Genomic DNA, 23,402 nt, shown 5'->3' on the forward strand with positions numbered 1-23,402 from the left:
GCGCTGAGTGTTTCAGTCCTGAGCCACGTCAAATCAGCTCTGCTCCGCCATGGCTGGGGGGGAGACGCCGCGGGGAGCCGAAGCAGGATGTCCTGGCGACGCGTTGCGGTGACGTTCACGAGTGCTTCCAGTATTCCGACACTTCCCAAGTTGCTTTCGGACTGATTTGACCAAACTCCCTGTGTCCATTGCTGGCGATGGATGCCAGGCTGTGAAACATGGCTCTGTCCTGCAGGAGATGGAGGGGTGGGGGGGTGAATATTGGGCTTGTCTCTGGTGGGATGGGGAGGTGGGGTTAAATCCCTCCTTTGGGGAGAGCTTGCCTGGCAGAGCCAAACCTGCTCCAGCGATGAAGCGTCTTTCCAGGTGCCTCAGAGTGAGCAAAGCATCATCCTAGTGCGGATACCACAGGAATAAGGTGCAGGCAGTGGTGTGGTTTGAAGGTGAGCAGGGAGCAAAATGGCTGGGGGACTGTGCTCCCAGTTACTGTCAGAAGCATCGGGGGGTCTGTATGTTAACAGCTCTTGGCATCACTTAGATTACCCCACACAGCAAAGGATTTTTTCAGGATTACATCCTAACTGGCTTCCTCCTCGCTGGGGGGGTGTCTGGGAACAGCCCAGCCCTGCGGCCCAGGGATCGGTTGCTTGCTTCTAGAAGTTTCTGGCACCATTGCTCTTAAGGTGCCCCCATCTTTCCTCTGGCAGGATGATAATGATGCACTTTGACAAGGCAGGGACAGGCAGTTAGTGAGGCGTCCTGGTGATTGGGAAGGGCCACCTGCCTCTCACGTTTGGGGTCCACATTGCTATTCCAGGGGTGGTGCCATCTGAGGGTGTTTCTGAGAGCTGCAGCTTCCTTCCCGAGGAGGCCGCTCGCTCCCTGCGGCTCCATTCGGCTCTTCTCTGGGCTCTGCAGGGAGAGTGTTTGATGCCGGGGAGGCTGAGATTTCTTGGGGGTGGAAACTGGGCTTTTGGGGTGGTGGTGGTGGTGAATGGGATTCACTGAGGCAAAAGGTTTTGTGCCTTTTCTCCTCGTGGAGCTTCAAGGGGAGAGTGTACCAGATTGATCCACCTGGGGCCAGGTGCTCCCATCCCGGCGACACCTGCATGGTTGTGCGTGCGCCCTTCGTCGATTCGGGCTGCAGAAGAGAAACACGGGGTGTATCTGAACCAGATTAAAGTTATTTTTGTAAGCACTGTGCTGAGAGAAGTGGTGTCACTCTGCTCCTTCTGCCTTCGTGGGGAGCCCCCCCAGCAGCTCCCCCTCCCACTGTCCCACCCCATGGCCCTCACCCCATCCTGCTCTGGATCCTCGTGTCCGATGGGATGAGAGACCTGTGGTAGCTGTGGGAGGCTCGTGTCCGATGGGACAAGAGACCTGTGGTAGCTGGGGGGGGCTGCCCGACCCTCCTAGGGGCCAGTTAGCCCCCCCCCAGCTACCACAGGTCTCTTCTCCTCCCCAGTCTTGGTTCCTGCAGCAGCCATGTCCATGCCAGGACGATGCCAGGACGATGCCACGCCGGCTTGGGAACTACCCGCGGGTTACGATGTGGCTCTTGCGAAAACGAAGCCGAGGTGTTGTCTGAGCTCCGGGCAAACCAAACCCCATGTCCCCTGCTTCGGGGAAGCCCCCCAGGGGGAAGCATCCGACCACCCCCCCAGCACGCACACAGGCAGGGAAGCGCTCCCAGGTCCTCCCCGGCGCCGCGATGGGTGCCACGCTGGCCCTCAGGCGAGGGTGCTCTCTGCCGAAAGCCGCAGGGAGAGGGCTCCCGCCCTCCACTTTCCTACGTGACAGCCATGCGGCTGGGAAAGAGCCCTCATTTCCCTGCGCGTGTGAGCTGGAAGGGAAAGGAGCCTTGTTATTTGAAGGTGACAGGCAGGCAGACCGTGGCCTTCTCTGTGTGTCATTAGGCTTCATTACAGCCTATCTCCACAGCATCGCAGTAACTCCCGGGCGGAGCGCGGCTGGTGCTCCGGAGGAAGGCGGAAAAGCTCCCGCTGCAGCTGTTTGTGCAACCCCGTGGAGGGAGGTGGAATTTCTTCCCGGACGCTGCGGGCAGTTGTCTCACACCCTGCAGCCTGTGTGTGTGTGTGTGTGTGTGTGGTGGTTGCTTTTGGGAGTGGTCTTGCCCAACACAGGGATGACTGTTGCGAAGCAAACAGGGATGGTTTATTCTCACCTGCCTGGAGAGGAACGCGGCACCTTCACTGCATCCCACAGCCCCTTGTCAGGGATAAAGCTGCAGGAACACCATGTGTCGCTGCCCCACCGACCCACACCAGCCCCTCCAGCTGCTTTGCCACCTCCCCTCCCCAAAGCTGTGTGTCCCCTTACCCACCCACTCCCTGAAACGACTTGGTGACGTGTAAAAAGTTCCCAAATTCAGGCAAATCTCGCTCTGGATTTCAGGCTTCAGAGAAGGGAGCAGAGGCCGGCACCGCTCAGGAAAGCGGGTCCTGGCACAGCGTGTGCCAAACCAGCTCTGGGGCCGCTGCCACAGGCAAACAGCCGACTTGAAGGGTGGGAATTGATTAAAGAGGGAACAGAGGGTAAAGCGAGAAATTCGGCTGCACGAACTCCTGGTATGGCTGCAGCCGGCATGGCCCTGGCTGTCCCCATCCCCAAACAGCGGCTGTAAGATGTGTGTGTGTACTTGGGATGGGAGAGCAGGTCTGGAAGGGTGTCCAGCCGCAGGACCGGGAAGGGAGTGAGCCCTCCATGGTCTCCACTGGCGCAGGAACCAGGGCCATCGCTGTAAGCTGGCTGCGCGGCGCAAGGCGGCAGTTTGCTCCTCACGCGCCGCGTGGGATGGGCGTGAAACCGCTTCCCTGGGGGCAGCACCGGTGTCACGGCTTTGCCAGGCCTCCAGGAGCCACCGGGCCCTTCCGAGTGAGGAAACTCCAGCCCAGACAACTGACCTGCTCTTGCGACCTTCCCTGCCCGTCGCACAGGAGGGTGCTGAACATCATCAGGGACTCACCCCAAGTATCGGCTTTGGCCAAACCCGCTTCAGCTCCCCATGGAGTGCAGCCACAGGGCTGGTACCAGCATGTCTACACGGGCTTTCCCAATATTTGCTGGAAGGGAGAGCTCCCCTGACAGCCACCCTGTCCCCTTGAAGCTCCCCCCTCCCCACAACAGCTTTTTAAAGGCTCTCCATGCACGGAGAAGGAAGATTCACCCTGGAAGATGATCGAGGTTTGGCAGAGACCACAGGGATGATGCTCTCGGAAATGGTGCCAAGGAGGAAAACCTCTTGCTGTGGCCACTGCCCCTGGCAGGGTCTGTTCCAGCCCCCTCCTCCTCCTCCATGGCCGCAGCCCCATTAACCTGGCGTCAGCCTGTGCCAGTGCTGCAGGGCCTGATCCTGCCCAAAACCCAGAGGCACATTCCTCCTCCCAGCGTCTGTCCGGCTGTCTGCTGGGCAAACCAGTTCAGGAACTGATGAGCCAAAACCATTTGGCTGCTCTCGTTTCAGCCAGGCCGATCATCACCCGGATCCTGTCCCCAGTGCTGCTCGCCTGGGGTGGGGGGGCTGGCGTGGTGCAGGGACAGGTGGGTGACGGGGATGGGTGGCCATGGGCAAACCCTCCACGGCTGATTCGGTGCTGTTTTGGTGCTGTCTGGTGCCGCTGGTGCCCGGCACATCGCAGCCGCAGTGTGTTGGGGCCACCCCATCCCTCACGTGGGGCGCAGAGCCCCCACCACAGAGCCCAGGAGCCCTCAGCACCCCGTAACCAGGGCGTTGCGTCAGGGTGTCAGCTCACACCGGGCTCCCCGGCATCCCTGGGCACCCAGCGGCTTTGCACCCTTGGGCCATTCCGGGGAACCGGGGCCCTTCCAGGGAACCGGCACGTTGCAGCACGTGGCGCCTAAGGGACGCGGTGACCCTGATGCCCGGGTGTGTGGTGCATCCCGCGGGCTGCTGGCCCATCGCTGTGGCATCCAGCCTGCCCTCCCTCGCCCTTCTCTCCTGCAAGCGCCTGGTGGGAGCGTGGGTGGGAAGGGAAGGGAAGGAAATGCCTTTCGCTGGTTTCGCAGGCCCCTGCGGCTGTGGGGAGAGGCTGGGATGGACTGGGAAAGGCTGGGACAGACTGGGAAGCGCTGGGCCTCCCAGCATGGGGCGTTGTGGCTGGGCTGGACCGTGAAGAACATACCAGAGTCACACCACGGGCAGGATCTGCCATGGTGGCACAGTGCAGCCACCAGTGGGGACGGTGTGGAGGGGTCACTGCTGGGGGTGCCCCCTGCCTCCCCCCAGCACCCCACGATGGGGTGGTGGCTGTCACGCCTGCCCCATGCACATTTGGGGTCTGGGGCTCCCGCCCCGCTCCAGATGTGGGTGCAGCAGGCTCTGGCTGAGCTCCCTGGCTCACCCCCATACGCCTCCACCCCCACCTGCAAAGCCGCAGTCCCCACCCCGGAGCCGCCCTGCAGCACCCCAGGGCTGCTGGGGCTGGGCGCACCCCCGGGACTGGAGAGTGGAGGGCATGGGGAGATCCCCCAGGAGAGCAGGATATAGGGGTGCTCCTCCACCCTGGCCCCCAAAGGATGTTTTTGGCCATCACCCCAAAAATCCTCCCCATGGGAGCCCCCTGCACCCATCTGCGATGGATGCACCGAGGCAGCCCCCCCAAAGGCTGTGCCCCCCCCACTTCCCCAAACCCCACTGCTCCCACAAAAAGGGACTTTCCCTGGAGCCGGGGCAGGGCCCTGCCAGCACATGGAGCCGCTTTGGCGCTTGGTTAAAGGCCACGTCTGTGCTGCCGGTGCCCCACAGCACCCCATAGCCAGGGGTCAGGGACGGAGTGAGGTGTGTGTGGGGTCCCCCATTCCTGTCGCCCCTTGATCTCCAGCCGACCCCAGCGCACACGCTCGGGGTCAGCCCCCCAGCCGCAGTGCTCAGGCTAATTGCACGGGTGAAACTTAATTAGACGTTGAAATAAATGTGCAGACAGCCCGGGGGGACACACGTAGCGCCTCACCGCAAGTAACGCCGGGTGGGGTGACCCCGGGAGGGACCCCACCCCCCTGGAGGTGTCTGAGCAGGGACTGGGGTTCCCTCTGCCTCAGCCGCCTTGGAGCTTTGGCAGGGGGAGCACCCTGAGGAGGGTGATACCCCTGGGGTGCCCCATTACCCCCCAGTTATTGCTGTGGGTACCCCCACAGTGGCTCAGTGTGGATACCCCCAACACTCCTTGTTGCCCGCAGCATGCCCACAGACACCCCATTCCCTCCCTGGGGTCACCCCAGGCCCCCATCACCCACACACAGGTGCCCCATTCCTCCCATCACTCACCTGGGGGTTCCCTCTTCCTGCCACCCCATCACCCAGCCATGGGTTCCCCCCCATCATCCACCCATGGGTGCCCCATTCCCCCCATCACTGACCTGGGGGTTCCCTCTTCCTGACCCCCATCACCCAGCCATGGGTTCCCCCCCATCATCCACCCATGGGTGCCCCATTCCTCCTCGCATCCCTGACCTGGGGGTTCCCTCTTCCTGCCCCCCCATCACTCACCTGTGGGTTCCCCCCATCACCCACCCATGGGTGCCCCATTCTCCCCAACACTGACCTGGGGGTTCCCTCTTCCTGCCCCCCCATCACTCACCTGTGGGTTCCCCCCATCACCCACCCATGGGTGCCCCATTCCCCCCATCCCTGACCTGGGGGTTCCCTCTTCCTGCCCCCCCATCACCCACCTGTGGGTTCCCCCCATCACCCACCCGTGGGTGCTCCCTGCCCCCTCCCCCAGGGCAGCGCTGCACCTGCTCGGGGGTTGGGTGGTGGGCGGAGCCTCCCCCCCAAGCCCCGCCCCCTCCTCGGCTCCATCCAACGGCCGGCGAGGGGGCGGGGCGCGCGGCGCGCGGCATATGCATGTCCGCGGATGAGCAGGTGCCGCCAGAGCGCAGCGTGTCCGGTACCGGGACGGGGACAAGGACCGGGACGAGCGGCGGGGCCGGGACCGGACCGGGACGGGCGGCGGGGCCATGGAGGCGCAGCGCTCCTTCAGCGCCGCCGAGGTGCGGGCTCGCTGCGCGCAGGGCGCCTGCCTGGTCCGCTGCCGCCGCCGCCTCTACGACCTGAGCGGCTTCGTGCGGCTGCACCCGGGCGGCGAGCAGCTCCTGCGGAGCCGGGCCGGCACCGACGTGAGCGCGGCGCTGGACGGGCCGCCTCACCGGCACTCGGCCAACGCCCGCCGCTGGCTGGAGCAGTACTACGTGGGAGACATGGAGCCCGGCGAGGAGGAGCAGGTGCGGAGCCGCCCCGGGCTCACCCTGGGTGGGGGAGGTGGGGGGGGGGGGGTTCTGGGGCTGCTCTAGGTCTGGGGAGGGGCGGTGTGCGGGGTCTGGAGGGTGTCCTGGGGGCGGAGGGCGCGTGAACGGGCTGCGCGGGACCTGAGCGGTGTGGCTGGTGTTGTGCAAGTCTGGGCTGTGTGGGGTCTGTAGGGCGTCGGGGGCTGAAATGCACGGGGGCTGCCCTGTGGGGGCTGTAGGTCTGGGGCTGAGACATACAGGGTCTATAGGGCGGTCTGGGACTGGGGCTGAGCTGTACAAGCTCCATAGGGTGCTCCAGGGCCAGGCTCGAGCCATACAGGGTGTATAGGGCACCCTGGATCCGGGCCATACGGGGTCTGTAGGACACCCCGGGCCTGGGCTTGAGTCATATCAGGTCTATAGGGCACCCCTGGTCTGGGACTGAGCCTGAACCATACAGGGTCTATAAAGCACCCCGGGTTCAGGTCTGAGCCATACAGGATCTATAGGGCACCCTGGATCTGGGCCTGAGCCATACAGAGTCTATAGGACACCCTGGGTTTGGGTCTGAGCCGTATGGGGTCTATAGGGCACTGCAGGTCTAGGCTGCTCAGGTCCAGGCTGTACAGGGCATGCAGAAGGTGTGTAGAGTCTGGGGTCTCAGAGGATGGGGTCTGGGGCATGTATAGGGTGTACAGGGCAGCCAGGCCCAACTCTGAGCTGTACGGGACGTGGTGTGAGCTGCTTGGGGTCTGGGCTGTGGAGGGTTGGGGTCTGCGGGGCTGTCGGTGTCTGTGGGGCTGGAGTCTGTGGGGCCTGAAGGTGGGGGGGACCCTGGGACATGTGGGGCACAGGCTCCTCAGGGGTGCACAGAGCATCTGGGGGGTCCAGCCCCATGGTCATATCCCACCCTGGTCATGCGGGGGGGGGGGGGGCAGGTGACCTCAGTGTGCCAGCACAGCGTGGAGGCGTTGGGGTCTCCGAAGGGGCGTGGGGACGAGGACAGGCAGCTCAGTGCTGTGTGGCACAGGGTGGGCACTGGGACAGCGCACCTTCCCCGGCGCTCGGCCAGCGACGGGGGCACTGGGTGCCGGGCCTTGCTGATGGCAAGAGGAGCCCAGTCACCTCCCGAACCATCCCAGGGCATGGCAAGGGTGGCCCTGTGACTCAGCACCGTCCCTGCACGCCAGCCCCGCGCCCGCCGCTGCCCGCCCGGAAGGCAGCGTGTCCCGGGAAGCGCCCGGCTGTCGCCACCGGCTGAACTTCCACAAGGCAGCGTGGCACCGGGAGCTGCCGCCCCCGTTAGCAACCCCCCTTGGCTGGCCCAGCGGCCGCTTTCCCTCGGGGATTTCGCAGCGGGGTCGGTGACCGCCGGGTCCCTTCGAGCGGGTTGTTTGTCTCCAGCCTCTGCCCAGAGCGGTGGCAGCAGCGGCAGCACAGACAGGGCTTTGTTCGGCCTCGGTGCGACGCTTGCTCGCTCTTTCCCCGGATCCCGGTGATGGCACCTCCTCCGTTGGGACACCACCACCGCCTCCTCCTCCTCCTCGCCGGCGTGACGAGCCCAACGGGTTGGGGCGAAGGAAGGTACTGGATAGACAAGTTCTCGCGCTGCCGCGGCCCGCGCCGAGGAAAGCTGCCACCGTCCCCAGTGCAAATAACACACGGCGTGATAACGCCGGGGCGCAGGGGAGATCGGACACTACCTGGCACTAGATAAACCCTCCCAGCTCGTAACACGAGGGGGAGGGAGAAAAGCTGCCAGGCTGGCCGTGCTCCATCCAGCATGCACCTGACTGACTCGCCCCCACCCCGAAATCCCCTTTGGAGGGAATCAACACCCTCCGGTTCCCACTTTTGGGTGTTGTGTGGCCCTGGCCTGGCTCTCGTGGCTTTGCCAATGCCCTTTCTCGCCTGTGGGGCTGCACCATCCCCATGCTGAGGACGGGCATCCAGCTTCCCCTGTGCTCAACAACCAGGGGAGCTTGGGGGGCGTTTGGAAAGAGAAGGGGAGGAAAATGTGTAAATGGAGGAAGGGGAAAAAGGAAGATGAGAGGTGGCATTTGTCCTGCTGGCACACCTCTTTGTACCCCTTCCTGCCGTCCTTCGGCCACAGGACCCCTCTTCCACATTGCCCAGCCTCGTTTGGCGCAGGGCTAATTAACCCCCAAATGTTTTATCTCCACAAGCAGAACACGTAGGGGAGATCAAAGCAAGGAACAATAATTGCCCCAACCAGCCAGTGGATTTTAAGAGCCTTGCTAGAGGGAAATCAGCTCATCTAATTACCCCGCTGATTTTGAGCAATGAGAGGCTTTCATCACAGCCCCTTTGGGGTGCGTGACGTGGCCGTGAGTCATGGCAGATCCCCCGTCCCACTCGGGCTGGTGTCCCTCCCCTTCCTCGTTGGCCATGGCTCGCCATCCCAGCCGGAGCTCACCTGGACGTGGGCGCTCGCGCGATGCCGGGAGGCGTTTGAACACCGAGTGCCTCTTTTTTTATTAGTGGGATTATCGTCGTCGTCGTCATCAGGACAAGTGACCTTCCACCTCCTTTTAACAGTCCTGCCGCACCCGGTGTCTAACGGGCTGCGCCGCAGACCCGCGGGGCTCTGCCCGCTGCGGCCTGGGGACCACTGTGCCGGAGGGCTGGGGATGCCGGGGCCGTGGCACTCTGAGCGGGCACCTCGCTTTGGGTCCCCCAGCCTGCCTCACCCACGCAGCTTGTCCCGTTTCTCATCGGTGAAGCGAGCTGTGTAGGAACTCAGAGAAGGTGCTGGAGGCACCAGGGCGATGCAGGGGCAGGGATCCCACGGGGAGTGGAGAGGCTGTCCGTGGGCAGTGTGGTGCCCCTTGGGATAAGGGGGGCGGGGCATGTCTCCTGCTCTCCCTCCTGTCTGTGTCCTGGGCATGTCAGACCCCGTGCTGGACCCCTTCCCCAGACCTGCTGGACTTTGTCTTTCCAGAGGAAGGTGCCGGCTCACCCCCCAGTCGCTGTGTCGTGCTGTGCCCTGGGTGTCTGGCCCCGGTGTCTCCTGGCAGGAGAACCGGCACCTTGGTCTCCGGGGCGGTGGTGCGGGAAGGCAGCGCTTCGTAGGCGTTAACTTTCCCTTCGTTACATCAGGTCTCTTGCGCATCCTCCCTGGCGGGACCTGTTTGCCCAGGGACGGCTCGGATCCATCAGCATCACCCACAGGCACTGGGCAGGTCCCCTTCTTCCTCCTTCAACCCCGCCTTGTGTTTGGAAGAGGAGGAGGAGGGTGGTCCAAAGGCCCAGCGCCAACCCCGGGTGCCAGTGGGGCTCGGTCCCCACAGGATGGCCACACGCTCCAGGCAGGTGGGATCACACTGTCACTCTGGAGAGCAAGCTGGGACGTGCTGGCATGGCCTGCACCCCAATTGCACCATGGCTGCCTGTCTGCCTGGTGCCAGGCTTGGGGTGAATAAAAGGAGAAAGCCTTTCTCCTGCTCCCTGGCTGAGGAGGAGGAGGAGGTGACTCAGGCAAGGCTGGGCAGGAACTGCCTCAGCATGCAGGGCGATGGCACCTTGCTGGCGGCACCCATCTTGCCCAGCCTGCGTGTTGCCAGTGAACAAGCGGGGGTCCAAGCCCCCCCATTTTCCTCCCTGACATGGGAAGATGAGGAAGCAGAGGGGCACGGAGATGCTGGGCGCTTTGTCCGGGGGACAGAGAAGCTGCCCCTCTCTCTTCAAGCCAAACATGAAGCTGGGGGGACAGTGGCAGAGCTGGAACTTGTCCGTGTCCAGATGTGTTTCCAGGCATCCCACCTGCCCTGGGAGGTCTGGAGATGCCCGGCTGGCGGAAGGACCATGTGGACCTGGTGTCGGTGGGGACCCTGGCTGAAGGAGGAGTGGTGGTGGCAAGGGGCTGCCTCGGGGCTGGGCTGAGGCTGGAAATCGTGGGAGTTCAGCTGGTAAGGAGTGCCTGGTGTTGGCAAACAGTGCCCGGGGCCCTGCTTGGTGTCATGAATGCAGCATGGAGTGAAGTCCTGTCTGCCCCGGCAAGGTGACACCGGTCCTCCTGCAGCCCCACTCCTCTGCCGCTGCTGCTGGGGTGGGGGCTTTTCCCAGCAAGGATGTAATGCTCTGGCATCTCCAGAGGGTATCTCACCCCCCTGGGAGCAGCAGGGAGAGCTGGGAGCCCCGCTCAGGCTGTGGCTGCTGGGAGAACACCCTTCCTCACCGCGAGCGTGGCGGGCGTCGCCGTGCCGGGGCTGCAGTGCCATGCCGTACCCTGCTGCCGGGTTAATGGGTAACTTGGGGTGACGGAGCGGGAGGAGAAGCGTGTTTGGCACATCCCATCCGGGGAGCCGGTGGGCTGCTGGGGGGCCACGTCCGGCTCAGAGCTCACGGGGGCACGTTGTGACCTCGCCAAGCCCCTTGTCAGCACTGGAGCCGGCACCAGAGCTGGCAGGGCCGCGGGAAGGCCAGTCCTGGCAGCCGGCAGCGTGTTTGCTTCCAAGCATCAGACGAGGCAGGTTTCTCCTGTTTCCTGGCCAGCCCCAGCAGCGGGACCACAGCCCAGGCTTCATCCTGCCGCCGCGGCCGCCGGGCCTCGGTGTGCCGTCTCTAGCCGAAACCAAACCCCCACCCCACCTTGCAGGGCCTGCAGCAGAGGTGTCCGTGCCAGGACCACGCTGCGAAGGCCGCCTCATCCTCCTCCCTGGGGTGACTTCCCTCCCACCGACTGTGCCACAAAGGGAATGGGTTGGGATCCTCTGCAATGCCCAAACACTGGTGCCCGGTGCTGTCCTGGCAGCGCGGTGAGGCAGCCCAAGAAATGGGCTTGGGGGGCGGGGGTGAGAGTGTGCGATGCTCGCTCTGTAGGTCGTGCAGCCGCATCCCTCAGGAACCTGCTCTGCAGGAACTGCCTGACTCAAATCCATCAGATGGTTTTTCCCCGTATTTATTCAGCAGGTGGGTGCGAACCCGCGCTGCCCGTGCCGTGGGTGCTTCAGCCATCCCCATTCCCAGCTGCGTCCTGCCGCTTCACCGCGGTGTTCTCCTTCTCTTTGCAGGACCAGCCCGAGCCAGCGGCTGAGGCGCCGGTGGGCACCGCGGCCCAGACCCCGGCACGGATGGATCCCCGCTGCAAGACGGTAGACATGGAGAAGGTGAGAGTTTCTCCGGCACACCCTGATTCCCAGAGCACTCCCCTGGGAGGGGAGGGGGGGGGCACACGGTGGTTCACCTTCCCCACACCGTGCCAGCCCACGGGATGCGAGGGATGCCGGGAGGGAGCTGGGCCCATCCGGCTGCTTCTGCCCTTTCTCCTGGAGCAGACGGCATCGCTGGTGCTTTATTGCCCAGGCGTGGCCGCGCTGGGAGGCTCCTGCCGTGGCGGCGTGGGTGGAGATGGCTTTCTCTGACAACAGCCGTGCCCTTCGAGCGCGACGCGCTGCCAAGCCGCACCTTCCTGCTTCGGGTTTTATTTTATTTCATTTTTCTTGCTTGCTTGGCTTATTTAAGGGGTTTTGTTTTTTTTTTTTTGGACCTCTGCTCCCCACCCCTGACCTTGGCTCAGCGCTGCTAAGAGATCCCCAGCCCGGGCAGGGTGCTCCCCACACATATAGGGTGCTCTCACCCCTTCAGCCCCCCTCTGAGCAGGGGGTTTGTCCCCAAGGTGCCTTTGGATGTCTCTGCCACCCATGGCACCGTCCGGTTGCTGCGCCTCGCCCGGCCCTGGCTCATCAGCTTTTATCTCACAAAAGGATTAATTTTGTCCCTTCCAGCAGGGAAAACACCTTTGACCCTCCACACCCCCATCTAAATATTTGGCTGCTGGTTGCCCTGACAAGCAAATCTGTCCCCCACAAAGTGACTTTGTGCTGGGAGTTTCCCCCACCTCCCTGATGGACGGCGTCCCCATCCCACATGCCTGCTGCCGGCTGGACTTGTTTCCCCTCCCAAGTCATCACATCCATCCCTGCCTATGTCAGACACACACACACCCTGGAGCAGGCGAGGGTCCAAGAAAGCCCCTTATCTGGCTGGGCCAGCAGAAGACTCATCTGTGGATACTGAGCAGCAGCAGAGCTGGTGCTGCCGGCTGGGTCCCTTTGTGCCCTCACAGCTCCTGGTGTTGGCATTCCCATCCCATCTCCCTGCTCCCTGTCCCTTTACATTTCGCTCCTTGCTTGCCAGAGTGCTGGAATGGCTGGAACTGACCTGTGTGTCCCCTCAGCCAGGAGCAAAGCCCTTGATCGGGGCTCCGTGTCCTGCCAGCCATGGGGAGTATTGCTGCTCGCTATCTAATCTTGGTGGCTCTCGGGGACGGGGAGCGGGGAAAGTGCCATGGTTATCAGGGGGACTGGTGCTGAGCCAGGTTTGGGTACAGTCTCCTTCACCTTGAACCATCAGCAGGTGCCTGGTACCGAGCTCGGCCCTGTGTTCCTGGGTCTGGTGGGATCAAAGGTGGTCAGGGGCCTGGATCCCACAGCTCCATGCCCAGTGGCAGGGTGGTGCGTGGGTCCAGTGGGGGGTCCAACCATCTGTCTGCTCCCACAGGACCTGGTGGACTGGGAGAAGCCCTTGCTGTGGCAGGTGGGCTACCTGGGGGAGAAGTATGACGAGTGGGTGCACCAGCCCGTGGATCGGCCCATCCGCCTTTTCCACTCGGATTTCCTCGAGTCCCTCTCCAAGACAGCATGGTGAGTCCCCTGGGGGTTTGCACCATGCCCCCATAGGGATGGGGAAGGGGGGGGACACGGCGCAGCACCCTGCAGGACACACCTCTGACGTTCCCTTCTGCGCTGTAGGTACGTGGTGTTCGCAGTGTGGGCTCCAGTGGTGCTCTATCTCAGCTGGGTCAGCTACACCTCCCTCGCCCAGGGCAACACCAGGCTCTTCTCCTCCTTTACCACAGGTACAGCAGCAGCAAAGCCTGTGGGATTGGCTTGCTGCACCCCTTCTGGTTCCAGGGGCAGGGAGACCCCTTGCTGCACCCCCTTGCTGCACCCCCTTGCTGCACCCTGCTTTGGCAGGGGGGTTGGACACGATGATCTCTTGAGGTCCCTTCCAACCCCTACGATTCTGTGGTCACACCTGCACCCCCCTCCTGCACCCCCCTCCTGCATCCCCTCCTGCATCTCCTCCTGCATCTCCTCCTTCCATGCCGCTTGCCACAAGCCACGTGCAAGAGCAGCAGGTCCCCGCAGTCACCAGCGCGTACCCCCGCACAAAGCCTGCGCCGCTCGAAGCCCGCGCTCACCCACCTCCATCCCCTCCTCCCACCTACACCTTCAGCCCCTCCGAAAAGGGGGGTCCGCAGCAGCACTGAGCTCGCTGACCCAGCCTGCAGCCCCCCTCACTCCCTCTTGCTCCCCACCCCTCCATCCCCAAATCGCAGCCCCGCCGGTGCTGCGGTGCGTGCCACCCTCCGCTGACGCCCACCCCGGGCCGCGGGTGAATGCCGGCGTGGCGGGCGAACAAACCCGGCTCTCAGAGCCGCCGGCAGCGCACAGTGCGGTGCTTGTTCCCCCGGAGCGCCTGCCCTTGAATCTCCCACTGTCTGTTCCCCCGGGAATAACAAGCGTGGCCAGGGCAGGCTGTCGTCTTTGTTGTGCTTGGGGGTTTTTTTTTTGTTGTTGTTTGGGGTTTTTTTTTTATATAAAATCATTATTTTTTATTTCTTTCTTTTCCTGGGCTCCCTATTGATTTATTTTTTTGCAAGGTGCCACCCGGTGCCAGCTGTGCCCAGCTATGGGGTGGGTGTCCTCTGCCCCTCTGCTTCATTCCCTGGGGTATTCGGTACCTTGCTGCTGAGGGGTGGGGGGGTTATTTTTTGTTTGTTGGTTTGGTTTTTTGGGGGGTTTTGTTGGTTTTCTTCTTCTCCTTTCTCAAAAAAAAATGCATAGGTTTGAGGGGAAATCAAATTCTGCTGGTGCTGCAGGGCTGGCAGCCGGCCCAGAAAGGAGGAGGTGGCTGAACAATGCTCTGGTGGGGGGGGGAAGCGCCCAAACAAACCTATTCTTTTTCCCCCCAACATTAAAAAAACCCCCACCCCAACCCAAACGCCAAGGCCAGCAGCGCTGTTCAGCTGCCACAACCATGGCCCACGCTGATGAGGTCCCTCCTGCCTTGTTCTGGTGGGCAAAGCAGTTTTGGGAGGACAGGGCTGCCCCCCGGAGCACACCTCTCAAGCCCCCATTGACCCCCCACCTGCCCAGCTCTGTGCAGCAGTGAGGGGCTGGCTCTTCCTATAAAGAGGAAAGGTAGGAAGGTGGCTCCCTTGAGGAAGCTCAGAGCAGGAGGCGGGTGAAGAGGTGATGGGGAGGGAGAGCCGAGCTTTGCCCAGATGCCGATGGGAGCATGGTGATGGATAAAACACCCCCTGCATGTCCCCTGCCTGGCTGACCGCTGCATGTCTCGTTGTGTAGAGTACTCCATCCCCGTCCACAAATACTACTTCCCCTTCATCTTCCTCCTGGGGATGTTCCTGTGGTCCCTGCTCGAGTACCTCATCCATCGTTTTGTCTTCCACATGAAGCCACCCGCTAGTAACTACTATCTCATCACGCTGCATTTCTTGCTGCACGGGCAGCATCACAAGGTGAGGAGCTGTGGCTCACGCCTCCGCCGGCGCCCGCCGGGCCGTGGGAACGGTGGCCTTTGCTCAGGTGGAGCCTGTTTGTGCACGTTCAACGTGACTCGTGGCATCTTCGCCCCGAGCAGGGCCCTTACCTAATACTGGCGAGGGCTGCAAGACGGGCTCCAAGGAGCTGGAGTCACAGCTGAGAGCTCTGGCTCAGGCTAAGGGGGGAAGATGGCAAAAGCCATGGGCTCCCTCTAGCTTTGCCGGAGGAAACATCTCCATGAGCTTGGGGATCCCCACCCAAAGCCACCTCGGCACAGGTGAGAGGCTGCTCCCTCTCTACACATCTCTTGGGGAGGGTGTCTGGGGGCCGCTTTGGTGTTGCCTTTACCCGAACGGTCATCCCAGGTGCTTGGCAGGGATGTTGCAGGGAGGTGGGAGACAAGGTGTGAGCTGGGAGCTGCCCTGTCCCACTATCCTTCTCCGTTTCCAGTCTCCCTTTGACAGCTCCCGCCTGGTCTTCCCACCCGTGCCGGCCTCGCTGGTGATCGGCTTCTTCTACGGCATCCTGCGGCTCCTGCTGCCCGAGGTGCTGGGGCTCTCGGTGTTCGTCGGGGGGCTCTGCGGCTACGTCATCTACGACATGATGCACTATTATCTCCACTATGGCTCGCCCAAAAAGGGCACCTACCTGTACGGGCTGAAGGCTTACCACGTCAAGCACCACTTCGAACACCAAAAATCAGGTTAGCGCCGCCTTCCCCACACGCGCTGGCGGGGACGAGGGTGCTCGAGCTCGGCTCAGCCCGCGCCGGCAGCTGATGCTCTGGAAGGAGCCGGCGTTTGGGATTTGGGGTGGGGGGAACCCGACAGCTGCATCGCAGCGATGTTATGAGGTGCTGTGGCTCGTTTCCCAGCCCCCCCGGGGCTGAGGATAGGGGAGCGGGTGCCGCTCCGCAGAAGCAGCGGCAGTCGGTGTCACCTCGGCTCACCTCGCCTCGCCGCCGGGCACCTGCCCGGGGATGCCAGGGCGGAGGCAGAGCCACCGCAGTGCCGGGATGCGTGTGCGTGTCCCTGCCTGGGGCAGCATCTCCTCCTGCTGGGAGGCGTTGGCGGGGGCGCAGGGCGAGGCTCTGGGCTTCCCCCAAACCATCCCACACCTTCCCCAGCCCCGCTCACTTGCTCAACCTGCCCTTTGCCCCGTTTCCTGGGGGAACACGCCCCATCCAGATAAGCTATCATTCGTGGGCCTGGTGGCATAGCCTGCTCTCACCTTGCCTTCCTCCCTCCCTGAAACGTAGGCCCTGCTCTCTTGCCAGCCTCTCTGGAGGGACTGCCTGGCATGGCTCTTGGTCGCTGTCACCTTTGCACCCGGCCGGGTGATGTCCTGTCCTGTCCCATGTGCCCCTTCATGCCACCCGCTCCCAGTCTCACCCACAGCAGCACGAGCTGGGTGCCACGTCGGCAATGGTGCCAGCAGCGCCCTGTCCCTGGTGCCGTGTCGGCGATGGTGCCGGCAGTGCCATGGGCTCAGTGCTCTCTCCCCTGCTTTCAGGCTTCGGCATCAGCACCCGCTTTTGGGATCACCCCTTCCGGACGCTCATCCCTGAGGAAGAGACCTTTGAGAAAGAGGACTGATGGTCTCGGCGCAGCCGCTGGCTCCGTCTGTCCGTTCCTCCCTCCCAGGCTGGGGCTGGCATCCCTCCCCAGCCCTTGGAGCTGCCGGCATGCCCCTGCCCGGTTCCTTCCCAGGGGCTGTGCCATAGCACTGGCTGGACACTGGAGCATCCCCCAGGGGTGCTGTGGTCCATCTGCAGGACTACCAAAGGTGATGGGGAGGGAAAGGGGGGGAGGAGGAGGAGGTTGTGGGGCTCCCTGGGGGGTGCTCCTGCCCCTTCCTTGCTGCCTTCCCGCTCCAGGCCACGGATACACGGGCAGATCTGCTGCCTGAGAGATGAAGTGCCTGCTGCCCCCTGCCACATCCTCCACCCTCCCTCCCGACATGCCCCTTCCCTGGGGCACCCCACATGCTGCAGTTAACCCCATCACCAAACTTCATGCCAGGGGGTTCCCGTGTCTGTGTGTCATCCCCCCATCCCAGGACAGGGTTTTCTTGGCCTGTGGCCCTCAGGCTGGGGGGTCCCACAGGTCCGGGTAGTGCCTCTTTCTAACCAGCACAGCCATATCTCTCTGCCAAATTTATCAAGTTAAACCCCGAACCCCAAGGAACAGGATTGCTCCAAGAAGTCATGGGGGTTTATTTTCCTTTTCTTTCCTCCTGATCCCGTGATTTTATTTTTTTCTCCTAATATTTGCTGCGGATATTTAAAAGTTTGGCATAAAGTTATATGTAAAACTGTAGACAGTACAATTGTAAATAAACTGTATATTTTGAAAAATAAAGCCTTTTAAAAACGGCCCAGCAAATGTATCCCTTGGCCCTCCCACCCTTGGCACATCCCTTCCCAGCTGCGGATGGCCCTGGGTGCCACGGTACCTCCCGCTCTCACCTCTCCCTGCTCCCCAGTGAGGGAAGCCGCCGCGCTGTTGGTCATGGTGAGGGCAAAGGCGATGCTTTTTTTGGAAGGAAAAGACTCTGGCAGACCTGCGTGACCTTCCTGGGTAAGCGGAAGGCGATGGGTGCCGCTCACTTCTCCAAAGTTAGGCAATGACATCACGTGGCACGCCGGTGCTTCCCAAAAATCAGCCTGGCCCTCTGACGAAGCCAGCCGCAAAGTTTCCTGCACTCCTGGCAGAGGTCAAGCACCGTTTCCAGTACTTTCTCTGATACTGGGGGGGGCAGGGAAGGGGGGTTCCTGGGAATGCAGGGCCGAGGGAGGGAGTGGAAGATCCCAAAGGACTGGCATCCCTCATGCGGGATGGAGCGTGCCACTGCCCAGCAGCTGGGTGCAGAGTTGATGCTGAGGGTGTTAAGGGTGGCCCGGCCAAGCCTTGCCACAGCAGCAGAAGGCCTTGGGATGCCCGAAATTGCAGCAAGAGTCAATATGGGGTAGGGGAGGGGGTGAGGGGCAGGGGGGTAGGGGAGCAGTACAGCCTCCTCCATCCCCTTCTTCCGAGGACTCCAGGAAGAGTCCTTCCTCCTCCCAGCTACTGGAACCCGGCGCAGGAAGGAGGGGGGGGTATAGAGCCCACCTGGGCACTTTCCCCACCACCCTGAGCAGCTTTCCGAGAACGGGGAGCCAGAGTGGTGTGGGAAGCCACGCTGGGTTGCACAATGCCCCTTCCGCCACCCGCCGGAGCCGCGGCCCCAGGAAAGCACCCTATAAACCCTTGGCCGTGCCGTGCCGCCCCAGTCCGCAGAGGCAGCCGAGGCGAGCGAAGCGGGGACAGGTAATCCCGACTGAGTCTTCTTAGTGAGCAGATGAGCTGCTTCCTTCTGCTGGAGAGAGCCTGAAGAGGAAGGGAGAGTGGCCACAGCTCCTTTCTGGGTGAGTTTTGGTCTCGTTTCCCACCAGCATCCCTTTCTTGGTGCTGGCTGCGTCAATGCCGTGGGTGGCCGCTGATGATGTCTCCGTAACCGGGGCCAGGTTTCTGTCCTCGCTGCCTGGATGTGGTCTGGGGAGTTGTCACTGTCTCTGTGGGGATCCCAGGAATGTAGAAAGGCTTTAAAAACCTTGAGCAGGCAAGCTGGGTCTACAGGGAGAAAATATGGAGAAGTTGGGGGGTGCCAGGGCTGTGAAGACGGGAAAGCTTTTATTGGGGGTAGGGGGGGCAGTGTGATAACAGGGAGAGGTGTTGGCTAGAAATGAGAGTGGGTCTTTGTAGTCAAAGATTTGGGCTTGGTGGGCAGGAACCCTTGGTCAGCAGGGAAGGAAAAGCATCTGGAGAAGACGTAAGGGGCTGTAGGAGACCCTGAGGGTGGTGTGTCATGTTAAGGCTGTTCCTTAGGGTGGAAGACCTGCAAGAGCCATATTCTGTTGATTGCCAAGTTGGTCTCCGAGAGTCACCTTCACCACCCACCGCCAGCCCGCGTCCCCCGTGGACGAGCCCTTTGCTATGAGCATGGATATCGTGGAGAAGGTCTTCTCTGTGGCCCAAGCCATCTACTCCCAGTTTGAGCAGGTGAAGTGCTGTAAGCACCAGTGCCAGCGCCTCGTGGAGCGCATCCAGATCCTGCTGGAGCCCGTGAGAATCCTCAAGGCTCAGTCTCCGAAACACATCTCTCACCACGAAGAGGAACTGTTGAAGAAGCTGCTCCAGACGCTGGGGGAAGCTCAGAAACTGGTGATGAAATACAGCCAGGCCAGCTGGATCCAGAAGTTCCTGAGAGCCCACAGCACCAGTGAGGAGTTTGTCTGGGTGAACACGAGCCTGGAGGACATTGCCCAGGGGCTCTCGCTCCTGCTGCAGGCAGAGCAGAAACAGGCTTTCCTGGAGGCTTTCCAGGCAAAGACCTGCCGCAGGCAGGATGCTGAGGATCTGAGGGATGACAGAGATTTCCTGGACCAGGTGATTGCAAGTAAGTATGCATTTAGCAAACCCCCTTTCCATGAGGCTGGCAGTTGGCACCCAGCCAGTGCTGCCCAGCTTTGGCTTGATGGCCATGGCCAAGGAGAGTCAGAGAGACATTTAAGCCATGAGAAAAACCTCTCCACATCTCTCTCCCCAGGTACCGAGGAGCCTGAAGATGTGATCAGGGACATCTACGTTGACAGGGAATGTATGGAGAGCAAGGTGGACTGGATGCAAAGGGAGCTGAACAAAATCGTGCGTGTGATGGACTGTAAGTGGGCGCTGCACCTCCAGAACCCCCCTGTTCACAGCTATCCTCTGCCCCTGAGCCCTACCTAACGTGTCCCTCATTCCCTCCTGGCACATGGTGGGAGCAGGCTTGAAGAAGGTCAATGTTGGTAAAAGAGAAGACATCACCGAGATCCAGCGAGACCACCTCACCTTCTACAGACACATGCAGGACACCGAGAGCTACGACCTCTACGAGGGCGAGTACCTCAAGTACCCTGTGGCCATCAAAACCTTCAAGAGGCCGCTGACCACTGACCCAGTGTGAGTTGTCCTGAGCTGGAGGGAGACGGAGCAGCCGGGAGGACGCGGTGCCATGTCATGCCTTGCTCTGTGGAGCTCACCCTGCTGTCCCTCTTGACAGGAAGGTGAGAGACATCTTCGAGAAGGAGATTCAGACCCTGAAGAAGTTTGAGTCTCCCAACATCCTGCGCATGTATGGGATCTGCATTGAGGAGAAAGGTACAAGGGGGTGTCACGGAAGTGTCACCCTTTCTCCCTCCCCTGCCTGTCCCCGGTGCTAGACAGTGGCAGACAGCTCGTCCTGGTGGCTCGAGGAGGGATGCTCAAGGCTTTGCTTTGCAGATGGAAGCCCCTGCTTCTCCATCGTTATGGAGTACTGCAAGCATGGGACGCTGCGGGACGTGCTGACCAAGCAGCAGCACCTCTCCTGGGATGTCCGCATTCGGATGGCCCTGGGAGCTGCCAGAGGCCTTTACAGGTGAGCTCCTGCCCAAAGCAGTAAGTCCACTTGGTGGTCCACAAGCCATGCTTAGCTTCCCAGTAGCTCTCAGTAAGCAGTGTTAGACACTGTTCCCACCACCTTTGGGCACTGGGATGGGAGGCTGGTGAAGATGTAGGCAGTGGGTTTGGATGCAGTAGCACCCATCTATCCTATTCACTAGCCCCTAAAATCTGCCTCCAAGCTTGCAAAGGCTTAGAAGGGAGATCCCCCCTTCCCCACACCCACAAGGGAGCTTCAGGAGCACCCAGGCCAGTTCTTCTCATGGGCTCTGCTCACCCACAATGTTATTCTGCTCAGAGCAGCTCTTTCAAGACATGCTAGAAAGGTTGGCTTGGCAGAGTTGGTCTGCCAAGACAAGCAGAGAGCTGTCAGCTTCTCTAGGTGCATGTGGGTCCATCCCCAGCATGGACAGAGGGAGTTGGAAGGTGAGGATGGGTGCATCACCCAGGCCTCGGGTCTGTCGGTCTGCAGGTTGCACCAGACAGAGGAGAAGTCCCGACTCCATGGCTGCATTTGCAGTAGCAAGTTCCTGGTGGCCGGGGATTACTGCGTGAAGGTAAGGACTGTGCTTGGGGAAGCTTTTGGGGATTTTGTGTAACTTTGCAGACGCCTTCCCTCACGGATACCAAAGGGAATTATGATGGCCCCTGGGCTAGACTCATCTCCCCTGCCACCATGGCCACTTAACACCTCAGTTCACCATTATCTCCTGTTTCATCATCGGCAGAGTGAGCATTTCTTTGCCACCTGCCCTGGGATGAGCTGAACCCAGGGCAACTCAGCTGTGTTTTCACTCCAGAAGGATCCCATGCTAGGCGGCACATGTGGCTGCTGCTCCTGCCCAGGCCACCTCTCTCTGTTTGCTTCAGCTTGGGGCAGTCGGTGTTTCCACCACTTATCTCCTCTCTTTCTCTCACCCAGCTGTCGGGGTTTGAGCTGTGTGAAACAGAGTCATCCATCAAGAGGAAAGCCAAGAAGAACTGGAAACAAGTCTCAATGTTGGCTTACATCGCCCCCGAGAACCTGAAAGACATCAACTGCCCCTACAAGAAGCCCTGTGAGATATACAGGTGTGTCTGTCCTGCTATCTCAGGAGAGATGCCCATGAGCAGGCAGATGCCTGGCAGAGCAGCTGTTGAGTTAGGGAAGCAGGATGGGTTCAGTCAGACATGAGTGGCTGCTTGTGGGTGGCAGAGCCGGACAGTCCCCCCTGTCAGAAGGGAGGACGAGGTGGTGGGGTGAATGCTGAGTCTCTTGCTTGTCTCCTTCCAGCTTTGGGGTCGTGCTGTGGGAGATCGCAACCTCCAAAATCCCATACGAAGGTGAGACAGAAGCATCCGATCCCCTGTGTGAAAGCCATGAGTGGCCCAGCGCAGCTGCTGTCTGGGGTTGGGATGCTCCCTGCTCCTTCCTGGAGCACACCAGTCATTTTTGTCACTGTTTGATGTTCCTGTGCACTGAACTATAAACATGACTGGAGCCCACAGGGGTCATACAGGGGGGTGGGGGGGGTCACTGCAGGCACAATTTGGGTGGCTTCTCCTGGGAAGGCCCTGCCTTTGTGCTGGGTTTCTTCCCTTCTTTGCTGCTGCAGCAGCAGAGCCGAGTGCTAACGCTCCCCTTGGAACATGTGTTGTCCAGGCTGCACTATCCAGCAGATCATGGAGAAAATCTGCAACCACTGTTACCGGGACCCTGTTGGGGAAGATTGTCCCGCGGAACTACGGAAAATCATTGACCAGTGCCGGGCCTTTGACCCTTCCCAACGTCCTTCTGCTGAGGGTAAGTGTCCTGGACATCCGCTCCTTGCTTCACAGGTGGTCAGTGTTCCTCAGGTGCTTCAGCCTTCACTTTGCCTCCTATTTTCCATATGAATCTGTCTGGCTTTGTGTTTTTGGGACCTCTTCTTGACCTACCTTCTTAGGCCAATGAGTCCCCTCATATCAGACCTCTCTTTCACCCATAGCATGATGGTTCATGCGTGTCCAACCCTGGACAATAATCACCAGGCCATTCATTGGGCATCACATAAGAGGAAGCTTTTTCCTTCAGACAAGAGCTGAGCTGGGAGCAGGGTTGATCCCCACTCAGGTCCTACAGATCCTGTAAGCTGGAGGGGCAGCCACAACATGGTGCAGGAACTTTTCCTGCCTTGGGCTTCCAGTGACAAATTGCCATCTTGGGAATCGCTCCGTGACAGGGGAGATTTCACTGGCTTTCAAGTCAGTCTGGGTCTGATCAGATAGATAATTGGTCTCTGTTGGAAGATTTAACAGAAACAACGGGAAAAAACTGAGGAGTCTTTCTGTTGTGCTTGAAGGAACAGAGGTCATCTCTCCAAGGGGAGAAAGGTTCCTCCAGTCTTGCCCACCCCACGGGGCCTGTTTCTATATAAGGGGCACGGGGACTGTTCAGAAGAAAGTACCCAGCTCCCGCTGCATGCGGTGCTCCCCATGCCTCCATCTCCTTGGTGGCAGCTCCCCCAGCAGCCCCTGCCACAGAGAATTGCCCCAGCTGAAATGAAAACACCAAAATAGAATCACCAGATACCCTGGCAAAGCCAGGCTGAGGATACAGTGAGTCTTTATTACTCCACTCTCACAGCCAGCGTGATGCTGAGTTGGAAGGACATCTTCTCGCGGCTGTTTCTGGGCATCTCTCCATATACACGGCTGCTCCTTGGGGCCGTAGGCACCTGTGTCTGTTCAGGGCTGTCCCCTGCGAATTGCTGCCCAGTCGTGCTGGTCTGAGGGATGAGTGACTCCACATCCCTGTTGTTACCAAGGAGGGACCGCTCTTTCATCAATGGGGGGGGGGTAAAAAGCCTACAAGAAATAACCTGCCTTGATTGATGCCTCGTGTGTTTTGCAGAGATTGTGGACTCGCTGGCTGACCTGGAGAAAAGCAGAAACCAAGGACTCTAGCTGCGGGAAGCGGGCTCTGCTGGGAAAGCTGCCAGGCGTCTCGGAAAGCAAGCCAAGGCAAAGCAGCAGGCCTCCCTCCCGCGGGCCAGAGCGTGCTGCTCAGCCCTCCTCCCTGCCTGGCCAGGACTGATTGTTCAATACATGTTTATTTGGTTCCGTA

The 23,402-nt window shown here is 60.9% G+C and overlaps 2 protein-coding genes across 2 annotated transcripts; both read left to right on the forward strand.

The window, feature by feature from the left end:
- Positions 1–5,997: 5,997 nt before the first annotated feature.
- On the forward strand, positions 5,998–16,623 carry FA2H (fatty acid 2-hydroxylase; the record flags this gene model as incomplete). The annotated part of the gene is made up of 7 exons (XM_084270105.1): positions 5,998–6,261; positions 11,298–11,393; positions 12,787–12,929; positions 13,038–13,144; positions 14,658–14,830; positions 15,306–15,558; positions 16,368–16,623. 7 exons carry the CDS (start codon positions 5,998–6,000, stop codon positions 16,448–16,450), a joined length of 1,119 nt encoding a protein of 372 aa, XP_084126231.1. The 3' UTR covers positions 16,451–16,623.
- Positions 16,624–18,835: 2,212 nt separating this feature from the next.
- On the forward strand, positions 18,836–23,402 carry MLKL (mixed lineage kinase domain like pseudokinase; the record flags this gene model as incomplete). Its single annotated transcript, XM_084270153.1, has 10 exons — positions 18,836–19,292; positions 19,443–19,556; positions 19,663–19,837; positions 19,938–20,035; positions 20,159–20,294; positions 20,790–20,874; positions 21,240–21,388; positions 21,591–21,640; positions 21,960–22,100; positions 23,190–23,402. 10 exons carry the CDS (start codon positions 18,836–18,838, stop codon positions 23,240–23,242), a joined length of 1,458 nt encoding a protein of 485 aa, XP_084126279.1. The 3' UTR covers positions 23,243–23,402.

Source organism: Gallinula chloropus (assembly GCF_964237585.1).
Source record: "Gallinula chloropus genome assembly, chromosome: 13".
NCBI classification, from domain to species: domain Eukaryota; kingdom Metazoa; phylum Chordata; class Aves; order Gruiformes; family Rallidae; genus Gallinula; species Gallinula chloropus.